General features: G+C 39.7%; 1 protein-coding gene across 1 annotated transcript; it reads right to left on the bottom strand.

The window, feature by feature from the left end:
• Positions 1 to 7,675: 7,675 nt before the first annotated feature.
• Positions 7,676 to 12,628, bottom strand: pfdn4 (prefoldin subunit 4). Its single transcript, XM_062541051.1, has 4 exons — positions 12,581 to 12,628; positions 10,687 to 10,794; positions 10,125 to 10,265; positions 7,676 to 8,160 (listed from the first exon to the last, which is right to left on the bottom strand). Exons 1-4 carry the CDS (start codon positions 12,605 to 12,607, stop codon positions 8,029 to 8,031), a joined length of 408 nt encoding a protein of 135 aa, XP_062397035.1. The 5' UTR covers positions 12,608 to 12,628; the 3' UTR covers positions 7,676 to 8,028.
• Between the last annotated feature and the right edge of the window lie 2,306 nt (positions 12,629 to 14,934).

A 14,934-nucleotide genomic window follows, 5' to 3' on the forward strand; every position in this document is an offset into this window, starting at 1 on the left:
TTTGCCACCTGCTACACAAAGAAAATAAAGAATAATTCTGTTCTCTCCATGTCCTACTCCTGCAACTCCTGGTAAACTGTGAGTCATGCTTCTCAAGTCCTGTCTGTCCTCTACTCTTGTAACTCCTCGTAGGCATCAAGTTTTACGTGTTTAACAATTCAAGGCAACAATGTACTGCCTGGACTGCTTGAAGTGTGTGTGTGTGTGTGTGTGTGTGTGTGTGTGTGTGTGTGTGTGTGTGTGTGTGTGTGTGTGTGTGTGTGTGTGTGTGAGAGAGAGAGAGAGAGAGAGAGAGAGAGAGAGAGAGTAAGAGAGGAGTGCAGCAGCGTTCAACACTACCAAAGCAGTGTTCAAAGATGGACTCTTAAAATTTATAGGGGAATTGAATAAGCCTTTCCAGCATTTAAAAAAATTGTTCACAACAAATATATGTTTGCTAGCCTGATGTAGCCTGTTTCTATTCAGAATTTAAGTCACCATTTGGATGTGATTATGGGGTGTGTTTCAACGCATGTAGTGGGGGAAATGTCTTTGCGCACAATTGGGTATAACCAATCAGACCAATGAAACATGTGAATCCTGTAGGGAGAGCAAACTAAACATCATCTTCTTCTCAACAAATGAAATGCCTTAATCATTGTTTGTATAAGCTATTGAGCTGGTAAAATGTCTGCATACATAATATGCGACTCTCAAAACCACAGCACAGGTATCACAGTGGTCCAACCAGCCACTGCAATGTCTCAGTTGTAGCGTCCCTAATGGACAGAATTGCACAAAATTCAGGGAGCGTGCAAAGATTGTGGTGGTGAAGGATTTTGATTAACAGTTATCTGTGATTTTGTTGAGTGAGCTGAATGGAACTTTAGGACATAGCACATGTAGCCAATTAGTGTAAGCATACCAAATAATTCAAAATAATAACATGTCTGAAGTTGTTCTTGAAATATGCAAATTGCAGCGCCCACTGTAGACGGAATCTGATGAAACTTGCATCCAGAGTTTTGTAGTGGATGCATGTAATGATGCCACATGTTAATTTTCTGTTTACCTGACCTTTGGGGGCGCTGGGAACCAAGAACTTTAGTGAGGCTGCTGTGTTCTGGGGTCCTGTAACTATCGACCCAAAGTAGCTGAGAAAACTCTGACAAAACCAACTACATTATTTGCACCTGATTATGTCTGACATTGATAAAAGGAGACTTATGAAACAATGGGCCGAGTATGAATCAAGGCAAATACATCATTGCAACTTACACTATATGATCACCAACAAGAGTTTATAGAGTTTAATGAAAGAGTTCATCTAGAGCAAGGAATCAGGTCTATCGGCAACTATTCAGTGGCACTTGTGTTTTTGTTCATTAAAGAGGATACAGCAAAATGAGTACTGCCACCGTAATCAGACAACGTAGACTTACAGTACATGTGAAGACTTGCTCCTACACGTCGGCTGGACAGAACATTCCAGTGATATATTCTGTGAGGGTTTCTCTCACCGTACAATTTTTCCCAAATTGCACAGTGTGTATTCTTTGTCAAAGCGCAGCTGACAAGTTAGCTGATTGCACAAGGCTCACGCATGCAGGTGAACTGAGGGTAGAAAAGCAGTGCAGCAGGAAGATGCGATGGGTGGTGTTAGCACAATTTCTACTGATTTTGCAGTCACAAAGGGCCAGAGCTGACTGCACAGTTACTGAGGAGGGATGAGTGAGAATAATGCTCCATGCACACCCAAAGACACGGGGGGGGGACATAGATCCCTCTCATATTAAGAAACCTCCACTTTTACTCAGAGAGACTCTATAATGTTAATGCACACACCCTCACACTCTTACTCATGTTATGCATCTTATCCACACACAACATTTCCGAGGATAGAACGCATTACTTTTAGATCAATGGCCATGACAGCAACATTAATTTCACAGGTTTCTGTGCAGTTTGGCATTAACTTTGTCCTTTGTTGAAATGTAATTATACTCTAAAGCTAATATTGTATTGATGGTACTTGGCACTTCACTTTAAACATGGTTAGAGACGGATTCAGTATAGTCAGGGTTAGGGGTTGTATGTATCAAAATGCTGTATAACCTTTGTGCACTGAATAAGAGTATGATAGAAAATAGTGCTAGTGACACACTTATAACGACTATAGCCTTGGTCATATTACATGGTTCACGTGAAATGATAGGACGATTTACTCTGGGAATAAATATGTGAGCAGGCAGTCCCCAAGTCATCGAAAGGAATGGTGATGTAATTAACTCCAAATGAATTCATCTCCACTCTACGGCCAGCAGTCTAGCTGCTCCATCTGGACCCAGAACAGTATCTCTCTTGACAGTATATTCAATGAGTAAATGCATATGCTTGACGTTTGACATTGTGTCGCGGTCTCAATGCTCGGGTGTTCTGTGTCTCCTCCTTGAAAGCTGTGTGCTTTAGGTTTAGACACATAATCTTCTCAAATCCCTTGGCTGTCCCTTACATGCCATGCCATCATAATCTGTTATAGCCGAGCTGTCTCACTGAACTCTCAGTGTGCCTCCGGATTTGAGTTTTTAAACCTTGTGGAGACTGAGTGTAATGAACATCTACATTTAATGGTTCCTCTTACGCCAGCAGCACAGCTGTGGGCAGTTTTTAAAGACCTACAAACTTGATGCACCTACTTTAGATTTGCAGAGATAGCTGTTACCAACACATATGGTGTCTAACCCACCCATTCATGTGAAGTTACATATGAGGCTAAAGACACGGGACTACAAAGGCCGCACAGATGTGCTGGAATACCCAATCACGTGGTTAAAAATCACTGATGGTGAGGAAGAGTATTGTTAAGATCACAGCACACCCTTTGCCGTTCTCTGCGTTCATCTGAGTTTCATCACAACTTTACCATCTGATCATTATGGAGGGTCAGATCACGATGGCTATACAGTATGTTGGGCGCTTGAGCTCAACATCATCATTGCTGCAGACACAGTGACATCTAGTGGAAAGATCATGTGGTGCTTGCCAATGTCATATTCCAGTCACATGTTTCCAGAGCATTGAGTTGGCCTCTTACAAAGGATATTTATAGCTGTAATTACGTGGCTGAATGAGTTCATTACATTGAGGCATAACCTTAACCACAGACCTAAAGTAACATTAGACTTCTGTGTATGAAATGTTGTAATTCCACACGTATAAGCCATTTAATTGATAATCAAATTAGGACTTTGTCTGAAAACAGCACGCACTATTTACAAAGGTCCAGACATGAATTAAAAACCTGATGTGGTGTTCACACACAGTGTATTATTAGAGGAGGCAAGAGAATGAGAGAGAGAGAGAGAGAGAGAGAGAGATGTTTGCTATAATGGAGGTAAGAAAGAGAGAACTCACTCAGACACATGGGAAATAAGACTGTGTCATTTCCTCACGGTCCCATGTGTTTACTCAGCTTTAACAAGCTGAACGCCAGGCTGGGCAGGAATGGGCAGGGCTCCTCTTAATCTTCACTGGAAAAGTGATTCCACAAGGATGCCTGGGAGGCAAAGAAACTTGTTAATTGAGATCCTGGATTCTCCAGAGGTGTCTGCTAGAGCTGCAGACCCCCGTTTATTTATCTGATATTTTATTAAGCCGAGTGTACAGCATTCCCTGCCAGAGCTTAATGAAGCCTGCACAGCAAAAGCTGTGACAACACAGATATTTTTTGAGACAGCATGTTTAATTTTCCATCATCAAAGTCACTCTCTCAGTTCAGCATCACTCTCTCCTTCACCAGCCCATGAATAGACTCAGACCATTTGTCCAAAAAAACATTGTTTTCTTAACTGCTAAAGCGAAGACGTGGCCTTTGTTTGTAAAGATGCCCTCATGAACAACTGTTTTTTATTGTGGGTCTGTTGTTTTTTTCTGCCATTGTTAATTTTCACATTTTATGAGATAATAGTGACTGTACATTTTTGGCATTCTTAAGAAGAAATATATCCGACTAAACCAGACTTGTTTCAATGGTACATTTAGCAAGGAAAAGTGTGCCAAGGCAGTAAATTAGCTATAGGATATTGCTTAATGAGAGCAGACATGCATTTGTAAATTAATTACAAGACTCCTCCATTGTGTGCAAGGACGTACAAAGTTGTCAAGTGCTATTAGGGACTATTAATTAGCCACAGGGCCTCAGGAGAACTTATCTCAGTCAAAACGACAAAAATATCATCACTGATAGTGCACAAGTTGCACACGATTCAGTAATTTCTTTGTACAATCTGTTAACGGCCTTGCATCAAGCTTTCTAAACAGGAATGATATAGGCCTTGATATAGGCCTAACAACAATAGACCTGCCTGAAGATCAATAACTCACCCAAAATATATTTATAATTTAGAGGCAGCTTGTCCAAACCTTCACCAAACCTTTACCTTCTCTGGCAATACCTCTTATTAAATCTAGAGATGATCAAATGTCTTGTAGGCCTAAATAAAATAGCAAAATAATATAATTATAGATCTATTAGTGTTCTTCCAGTTTTGTTTAAAGTAGCATCAAAATAGCCTGACTCCGCCTGTCTATGCACTTCTGCTCAATGTCTTTTCCCTTCAGCACTCCCGTCTGGAATACCTTGATCCAGAGCCTTGATCCACTTTTGTTTACTCCGGCAAATGCACCTCCGGCCAATCAGCGAACAGAGGGCGTTCCTAAGTGATTACATTAAAGTTTCAAGCCTATCATTATCGTTGTGTCCCCCGTCGAACATAAGTGATTGAATTCCAATGATTTCAAACTTCAGACAAGCATCCACAAACCAGGAAATAAACGTTACATTAAAAAAAAAAAAAAAAAAAAGACAAGTGTCTTGAATTAGCTTCAGCTAATCACTAAGCTCACTAGGGTACACTGTATATCAGATGACTGTTTAGGCTTATATATGTTTTTTGTTTATGTCCCTACCTGAATAAATTTTAATGATACTAATACCAATAGGTATGGGGCATACACTGTTCACCAATGAATGTTTCATAACCCATAAGGATACATGGCGCTGTCGCTGTGGAAACACTGGGAAAATAGGCCTTCTGTGCTGTATGAAATTGTAGCACTTAATGTCCAAGTGCTCTGTTTAAGAGCACAGAAAACCTTGAATCTGAAGTACCGTTGTTTGTTATGCCAATAGACAAATGTCCTAACATAACATTAGTAATGAACTAATATATTAGTGGTTTAAATATTCAGTTAAGTTGAAAGTGGAGGAATACAAGTAAGACAACAAGATACAACAATTGTCTAGAGAGAAAGTGGCAGTAGGCCTAGTATGTTATTTGCGAGAGGTCATATTAAATTAAGATGGCTGCATTGAGAGGCACTTAACATCTCTCCAATCACAGGAGGCTTCGGATAAGTGCTACGCATCTCAGGAGCCACTTAATTTGGATGGATGCACAGGGATTCTAGTTGTCAGTGGGTCAGAGGGGTGAAGCCTTGGAGATGCATACAGTATGTTTGTGGAGGCCCATGTCCTTGGATAAAATCCACAAGGAGTAGCTTGTACTAATTTGTCAACAGTTTACGCCAAGCAATACAGATGCCTCTGTTAAACATATCCTGATTATGATAATTAAATTAGGCATAGATTGACCAAAACCATCCTCTAATACACAAATGTAACAATTACTATAGGGTTGTTATGTGATAAGACCCATAGGTGCGAACCATAACAGCCTATTCCCTGGTGTTACAGTAATAGCCAGAATAAATTATGGTATTCCTAATCTGTCATTCTCTCCAGTGTCTCCAATTCCTTTTTAACGGTGTGTGCATTTTCTTGCAAGTGGCAAGGATGTGTTGATGTATGTATGCAATGTGATTCAGTAGCCTGTTGTAACATGACTCGAATTTATTAAGAATTTGAGCCTGGTGTTGAGCCACTTAGGCTACATTTACACTGTCAGTTAAATGTGGCCCAATTTTTTTGCTCATACTGTATGTGGCACAGTTCCAATGTGCAACATGGACGTGTAAACAGGAAAAAAGTTCATGGATTCCGATACTTCCACATTGGTTTCAGGCCTTATTCATATGAGGAAATAAATCAGATATGAATCGGATATGTGCTAATGCAGGCATTTCAAGATACTTTGGAAATAAAAGTAAACAACCACTGAAATACCCTAATGCAAGCTGATTTTGTGCATTTGCGCCATCTGTTTGTTTGCTTTCCTTTCAGAGACCACAATTCCTCTGGTGCATGCGGATTGTCTTAAGTGTTATACACATTTAAAAAATCGGAACTGTGGATCAAGGTCAGCCTAAACCACCCATTCAAATTGCCAAATATCTTAATCAGTTTTCTGTTCATTTTTTTTAAGCTATTGCACTGCCAATATCTTGTACAACAAGATGTGATAGCAAAATCTAAACATTTTGCTTCTCTGGCAACAGCCTTGTTGTAAACAAAATCAACTGATGTATGCCATGGTGATTTCAATCAGGCACTGTTACGGTTGTTACATAAAGCCTGCCCAGATTATTTGATTGCCCTTGAACAACTCTGGTTTGGTTTGAGACCTCTCAAATTTCCCACACTCAAATTTTGAAGGTGGGGTAGACTCTGGTTAGCATCCAGGGGTGCCTTTCATATAGGGATTTATCGGTCCTTCCCTCGTTCACCGGAAATCGCTCAGTCGAAGTCACAAGGACATCTCATTCATGTAATTGTAACCAGAGGAGGCAAGACCATAAACCGAGTTCATCAGGCTTCTTTCCTCCATCCTCCGCTCGTTCCTTCGTCGTTTCCTTCACAAATTCATTAGTAGGAGGGACTATGACAGGGGGAAGGATCGAGGCAGGAAGGACCGATAAATCCCTATATGAGAGGCACCCCAGGTAAGTGACTCAGAAGACGAGAGGGTGTGAGGAATTGATGTTGTCGTTCCTATTGCACTGCATTTTCATTATGATTTCATTTGGCTTAGTTTTGACATACACTTCGTATTACGGCAACATTTGATGTGATTTGTTTTCAGAAGTTTACAATGATCCACTGGTTATTGCTTTGATACCATCTTGGTACATTGTGTTAATGATGGCACTGAATGTGTTTTTTTTTATTTTTTATTTCATTGACCAGACAAATCCTTTGCATATGTCCATTGTGTGGAGCTTCTGATTGGTAGAGCCTTAAACAGAATTGTTTGTCTTTTCTCAGTTAGGCTCTCTCTCTTTTGTGATGTCTTCAAAGATTTTTCTTACTGCAAAACTAATAAACCAACATGAGACATCAACACTACTTATGTTCTTCACAAATATCCAGTGCAATGTAGATATTTGACTAGTCTCCATCATCTTAATTGCCACTCCTCTGCAGGTATTCAAAATGGCAGCTTTATTTCCACCAGAGGGATATTTCACAAAACCTATTAAATGGATAAAGGTGGATTTTTTCAGTTATCCTGCCTGTATTCAGGGAAATACAGCTCAGCTGTCTGACTTTTGGGAAATACAGCTCAGGTCTCCTGTAATTTCTAAAGGAACTGCTTACAAGACGTCAATAATATAATTCTAATGTTTCTGTAACATTTATAACATTTCATAAATCAATCTTTAGTGTGCCTATATTATCAGATGTACGGATGCAAATCATTGTAAAATAAAAATAAAATAGAATTCTCAAACAGGGATCTAAGATGGAAATGTACTTTTAACTGTTGGAATAGACAAGCACATACATACGTTGGGAACTTCAAAGACGGTTTTTGATGCAAGTTAGAAAACTAACAGAAGGCCAACATATTTTTTGACCACTGTTTCAATGCTTTAATTATATACTAGTCCAAGATTGTTGATCCATATTTTTGCCTTTTCACTCTGACTCACTCGGAAAAGTAAAGATGCCCATAAGAAACGACATACATATAAACAAAGACATAAAAATGTTACGGAAATATGGGCTTTCTTGGCCAACTGTAAGACATGAGGTGTGCAGCGCACATGGCAAAAAGTCTTTAGCAAGCATGCCCCACTGCTGCACTAAATTCAGCTCTCATCCGCTTCCAGGTTGATGTTGTTTCCAAACTTGGCATAAAGCTGAATCTTTAAGTCTCCAAGAACTTCTTGTATGGCTGACACTCTCCCCTCCAGAACCTTGACCTCGTCTTTCAGGCTCTCCTATGCATATTCAAGATTTAAAGCAAAAATAAGCATTAATTTGCCCTTTTAAATGTACATTTTAATACAATGAATACAGAATATCTATGGTCAGCGTCATCACACTAAACTCAATTTATGGCAAACATTCCTCTTTACAGCGCTGTTGGAGGCTGATATTCACAGCCTGGCAGAAGTCACATGTATAAAAATTTTCTGGGCATCACAGTTTGAGTGCTCATCTTCCTTCATTGTATCCTCAGAATAATAACATGTGGTCTTAAAAATTGTAACGTGCACTCAAAATTACTTTAAATATTTTAAGTCAAAAGTTCTTCAAAAGAAAGAACTTTCGATTTGCATAAGGTATAACACAATATAAGTTTAAGGAAACAATGTTATTGCATACAATATTTTCACATTTGACATCCATGTGTTTCTGAAAACGTTGCCCTGAGAACTTTATGTTTTGATTCTATAGCGGATCAGCACTCCCTTGATTAGGAGAATATCCATTTTAAAGGGATAGTTCGGGTTTTAAGACACGGAGTTATATGGGTTCCCTGTCAGCAACGTTGTGCATCAGCACTGACTTACCCCCCGACAGCGTCCTGTGAGCCGAGATCCAGCCGGTTTTTGATCGTTTTTGATGCTGAAGAAAGTAGTCCGGCAAGTTTCTGGGGTCACGAAAGTGTTTTTCTTCTCAAAACCATATGCGTTGAAAAGAGTGATATATTTGCACCACAAAAACGTTGTCCAGCTGTCAGTAGCGCGCAGTGATAGGAATCGAGAAAAATAGTGCCAAGATAACGAGGTTTGAATTTTTCCTGGACAACGTTTTTGTGGTGCAAATATATCTTATACTCTATATACTCTTTTGAACACGTATGGTTTTGAGAAGAAAAACACTTTACTTTCGTGACCCCAGAAACTTGCCAAACTACTTTCTTCAGCATCAAAAACCGGCTGGATCTCGGCTCACAGGACGCTGTCGGGGGGTAAGTCATTGCTGATGCACAACGTTGCTGACAGGGAACCCATATAACTTTGTGTCTTAAAACCCTAACTATCCCTTTAATTCACATTGCACAGGATGGAAACACATGCAGATGTGTGCATATTCTTGAGCCAAATTTCCATTGTGTCTTGTCAAGTGCTCTTTTTGAAAAAGACAAAAAGTGTCCTTCTGTCGTTTAAATCTGTTTACCTAGTGTTTGCGAAAGTGACTTTGGGAGACACCTTAGAAATGTGTCCTATTTGTAACCTTATTCAGGCGATGGCCATTGTAAACCAAAACAAGGCTACAAAGTACACAAACCAAAGGATTGTTGTGCTTTCTATGCATTCACCAGTAGGTGGCGACCATGCATTAATGATATAATGATAGTTAAAGGGATAGTTCGGGTTTTAAGACACGAAGGTTCCCTGTCAGCAACGTTGTGCATCAGCACTGACTTACCCCCCGACAGCGTCCTGTGAGCCGAGATCCAGCCGGTTTTTGATCGTTTTTGATGCTGAAGAAAGTAGTCCGGCAAGTTTCTGGGGTCACGAAAGTAAAGTGTTTTTCTTCTCAAAACCATATGCGTTGAAAAGAGTGATATATTTGCACCACAAAAACGTTGTCCAGCTGTCAGTAGCGCGCAGTGATATGAATCGAGAAAAATAGTGCCAAGATAACGAGGTTTGAATTTTTCCTGGACAACGTTTTTGTGGTACAAATATATCACTCTTTTGAACACGTATGGTTTTGAGAAGAAAAACACTTTACTTTCGTGACCCCAGAAACTTGCCGGACTACTTTCTTCAGCATCAAAAACTGGCTGGATCTCGGCTCACAGGACGCTGTCGGGGGCTAAGTCATTGCTGATGCACAACGTTGCTGACAGGGAACCCATTTGTGTCTTAAAACCCGAACTATCCCTTTAATGTACCCCCTAGCCTCCCTTTGGATGGCTGCCACATGAATAAGGTGAAAAAATCTTTACCTTAGCCGTCTCCAACATCTCCTGTGTTTCCTCTTGAGAGTGACTGATGAAGACGTCGCCAATTTGGTATGGAATTAACAACGAGTCATCTTCACACATCATGAGGTCATCACTGGCATCCTCCAAATTCTGAAGTGATTTCTAGAAGAAAGCAACCAATAGGCTATGTTAGACCACTTCACACGGAATGATAAATCGCACAACCTGAAAACCCAAGAAAGAGGTAGTGACTGTATTACATCACATTACATTTGGCTGGCGCTTTTTAGCCAGAACTACTTACAACATGGTACAAACAGTGCTTTTAAAAGCAATTCTCCCAACAATTCTAGGGACATTTTACAAAAGGTAGAGTGCAGTAAGTAGGAGAGGAGACATTCTCTGAAGAGCTGGGTGTTTTTGTTTTTGAAGATGGAGAGGAATGTCCCAGTTGTAGTGCGTTACATCAACGAGGAACAACAGATGAAACATCATCATAGCATATGTCTATACGTATGAGGACATTCAAGTAGGTGGGAGCAGAACTTACTTTGTAGGCAAGTGTTAGAGACTGTATTCTTACCTTTTTAGCTTCTATTTCATCTTTAAGTTCAGTCATTCGATTGGTGTTTCTGGCAAACTTATTTATTTTCTGCTGGTCTTCAAAAGTTACATTGACATCCTCTACGGCCTGGAAACAAACAAATCCGAGACATAAACAAATATGAGCCTTCAACAAATTATTTCATTCACAATATACTATTTATGCCCAGGTTCTACCAGCCTTTGGTTCTACATAACTTCCTGCGGGTCAATATACTGTAGACCATCTCCCATTGATAAAGCTTTTTTCTGGAATCAGTCTATGATTATCAAGAATCAAGAATTACATAATAAAATATTTGCTTGTCATTTAAAGCTTATCGGGTTTATAATCAACATTGTAAGGGCTCTGCGAAGTAAAAACTCTCTGTTAAACAACACAATGTTATTTAACATGTTTTATAAGGGAAAATGGAGTCTCTGTCTTTGCCGATGACTATTCAGAATGAGGTCACACCAAGTGGGTGCCCAATTCAATGTTATGTTCAGAGTCCGAAAATATCTTGTTTGCCCAAAAATAACAATTTAAACATGTTTAAATCCTTCTTTATCGCAATGTGATGATTCACTGAGTGCAACACACAGCCGGGCACAATAGCGGTGGCTCCAAAAACACCTGGCTTCACCGGAAATGACAAACCTAGTCAAGAGCTTTCCGTGCAGAATGCATTTCCGAATCCCCAAAAACCCAGGATCCAATCACAATCATAATCACTTTTGCGACATAGGGTGGACTTTACATGCCAGATAAGAGCAGTGCATTCAACACAACCAATGGATGCGCTGATGGCGACAGGGTTAAACAGATGGATGTGTATTTCTTTGAAATTGAATAAACAACTGCATTCAAAACCTTAATTTACAAGACAGACATATGTACTGCACTTCTGAAATTATTTGGTAAACATTTAAGCCAATTTAAGTTTAATATCACTGCTGGTTACGCCCCTGGAAATCAATCAAGCCTTTCAAGACCCACTCTCAATCTCAGTTGAGATTTGAGAAGATGAGGTCTGGTGTCAACCAGGCTAATATAACAACTATTCCGGGCGCAGTAGTCTTTCCTAGCAATGCAATGCAATCCTTCGTTCTCTGTATTCCAACTTCCAAGTCAGAGTAGCATCAAAGTAAATACGCCTGTCATGGAAGGCTACATAGTTGCACGGTGTTACTTCTTTGAGGTTACAATAAACAAACACGTGACAATGACACGCAATTGAAATGTATCAAACCCTAATAATTGCTTTTACTCATGAAAACGTCTGTGGAAAATGGAGAGGGAGATTATGCAGCGTTTAATTATTCCGACACCACATGCATGCAGTACATAACACTGCAGGACACAATTCAGTTAGCTAATGTTATTTACCTATTGTTGGCTATATTATCTACCGTAGTGGCCAAAATCTAATTTTCGCCGTTAAAACGTTAGCCCACTTCGCTTTCTTTAGTGGCGGTAGCTATTCGTTTCAATCAGTCAACCTACACCGAACGCAAGGATGAATGGTAAGCACATCAGCCGTCTGGCAACTAAAATTGTAGGCTATCAAGACACCACGAATTAACGTTAAATCTATTAAATGAACACTATGAAACACATCGAACACAAATAAAACATACACACTGACTGAAAACTGTCAATGATAGCAATCTTAGCACTAACAGCTAACTAGCAACTCATGCCGAACAGCCAGCATGCTGTCAAGGCCGACGGGCGGGGTGGGTGGATGTGTAACGTTAATGTTAGTACGAATCCTAAATAAAGACGATAATTCAAAAATAAAGACAAACAAAACATTATCCCTGCTAAAAGCCTGTTAGTTACAGCTCACAGACATCCCAAAACCGATTGCTTATGATATGAGGAAACTTACGACTCCTTTCTTCATGGTGGCTGCCATCTTGGATAGCTTATGGGCACTGGACTGACCTCTGCTGGACATATTGATATCAGCAATCAAGAACATAAACATCAGAGGGCCTGTGCAACATTTTTAACGTATCTCAATTTCTAAATATTGGACTTAAATCTCTCGGTTAATGACCCATGCCATCTAAAATGAATAGCCAAGTTCAAGTCAGTCACTATAGCCTATTTAGAGTGGATGATGTCAGATGTTACAATTAGCCTACCCTACATCAAACATGGAGACACTGGAACAGGCCAATCTGTCATTATCCTTTCTTCTGTGTAATTGGTAAATCAGGTAAACCATACATATATCTATATCATATTTTGAAAGTAGGCTATACATTAAAAGACCACTATGGTCGGTTGCTAAGATGCATTCATGAATTAAGTAGTGATGAGAGTAAAACACTTAAATGTAAAAGGAGGGTGGTGACATCAACAAGACAATTAGCCATATCTTCAATTAAATCCTGGATCTCCTTATATTGGCAAAGATGGCAGCTTTAGTTCCTTTTTGTAGGCGAACTTCAGGAGTCTGTGCAGGTTTAGATATTTCTCAGCAGATAGAAATGGGATTCATTTTTGTAATGGAGACTAGCTCTGTCTTGTCCTGCTCTTGTGAGCAAGCGTCACTGTCAACATTTGGAATAGGATAGTGTAGTCAGCCAAGGAGAGTCTTGATCAATATTTATTCCAAGCAGTAAGTTGCACCCTTGAGCAAATATTATCAAATGTAGCCTATACTGGTGGTGAAGGGTGAGAGGAAAGTAGAAAGACTAACCCATGACTTAGCACTGACACTCTAAAGATCAGGGCTGAAAACCAAAGTAGGGAAAGAATGTCACAATGCTGCAGTATTTCAAATGGTTGTGCTGACAAGACTTGATGTTAAGGGGGAGGGGTTGCATGAGGTCGAACAGTGGCTTGCATGTCCCAAGAATTCCTTGCATGACGCAAGCAGTGAAGTTCACAGGGGTGACCACCAGGGAATGTGAGATCCACCCCCAGCGTATACATTAACAAATTACTGCTACAATGACAGATTACTACAATTACTGCTATAACATTTTGTGGCACTTTCAGTTTTACTTTTAAATCCAGAATCTGTTCTGTTTCACCATTCAGAAATTCAAAAAGGCATGTTGCTTGGACTGTATCAATCATCTGGATTAATGTAGTGAGGTCGGGATATAGCCCTCTATTTCGTTTAAGCACCTATGCAAGTTGTGGACAAAATTATGCCATATATTTTTCCACATCACTACCCCGTTGTTAACGGAGCAAGTGAAGTGTTGCTTTGAACTCTCTGGAGCCTGAAGCTGTGGGAGAAGCGACAGTCAAATTCCATGCATGTACTGTAGACAAGTTATTCACTCTGCTGAGTTAAGTGTGGGAAGACTCTCTATTGTTTGCTATGCATCTCATTACACTGATGGCAGTCAAGGAACTTTTAAGTTCAGTGACCTGATGAAATTCTATGAAGTTCAGAATGGGAAAAGCTGTCCAAGCGAAACAGGTGTAATTGATGTTGATAACTGAACAACAATTTCAGCTCATTATTGTGCTCGATTGTGCATTTTTCCCCCTCATTGATATGAAATTCTATTTGTGTTAGTCTGACACAGTGGTTTCCATCAAATGGTAACATGACTGGATCCCATTGGAGATATCCTGATAAAATTCTATCTCTTGCATCCAATTCATATTACAAAATATAATTTTGCATTGCATTGATTTTCTAATGCATTATTAAGCAACTTCAATGAATATAATCTGTGCAGGCTACACATTATTTTGGGCGGCTTTTGCGATTTACTGTAACAATTTCAGATTTTTCTAAGCATGCACTCAGATTTAGGACTGCCTCAGATCATATAGCAACACAGAATGCCCTTTTCCCTTAAAATGTAAGGGATTTAGACGGCAGTGAGAACAACTTTACTTCTTCCACCTTGAACATTCTAATGCGGTTGACTAGCCGTCGCTTCACTAATCATCCATGATAGACTGCTGCATTGTCTGTCAGCGTTGAATTTTTATCAATACGCAAATGTGAATTATTTACTTAATTATTTAGTTACCTAAAAGCCACACCAAGAAAACAGCACCAAATATATAACTTTTGGAAATTATTGAATTAAAATCAGGTCAGCTATTAATGGTTGGGAGCAGGCAATTTTAGGCTTAAGTCCCAAGCCAATACCTGCTTTAGGAATCACCTCGTCTTAATCTGCATTGCCATTTGTACTCATTGTGGGCCAAAAGAAAGAATTGATTTTTTTTTTCGCTTGCTCACTATTACTCATGACATCCAGC

The sequence above is a fragment of the Sardina pilchardus genome, chromosome 7 (assembly GCF_963854185.1).
Source record: "Sardina pilchardus chromosome 7, fSarPil1.1, whole genome shotgun sequence".
NCBI lineage: Eukaryota > Metazoa > Chordata > Actinopteri > Clupeiformes > Clupeidae > Sardina > Sardina pilchardus.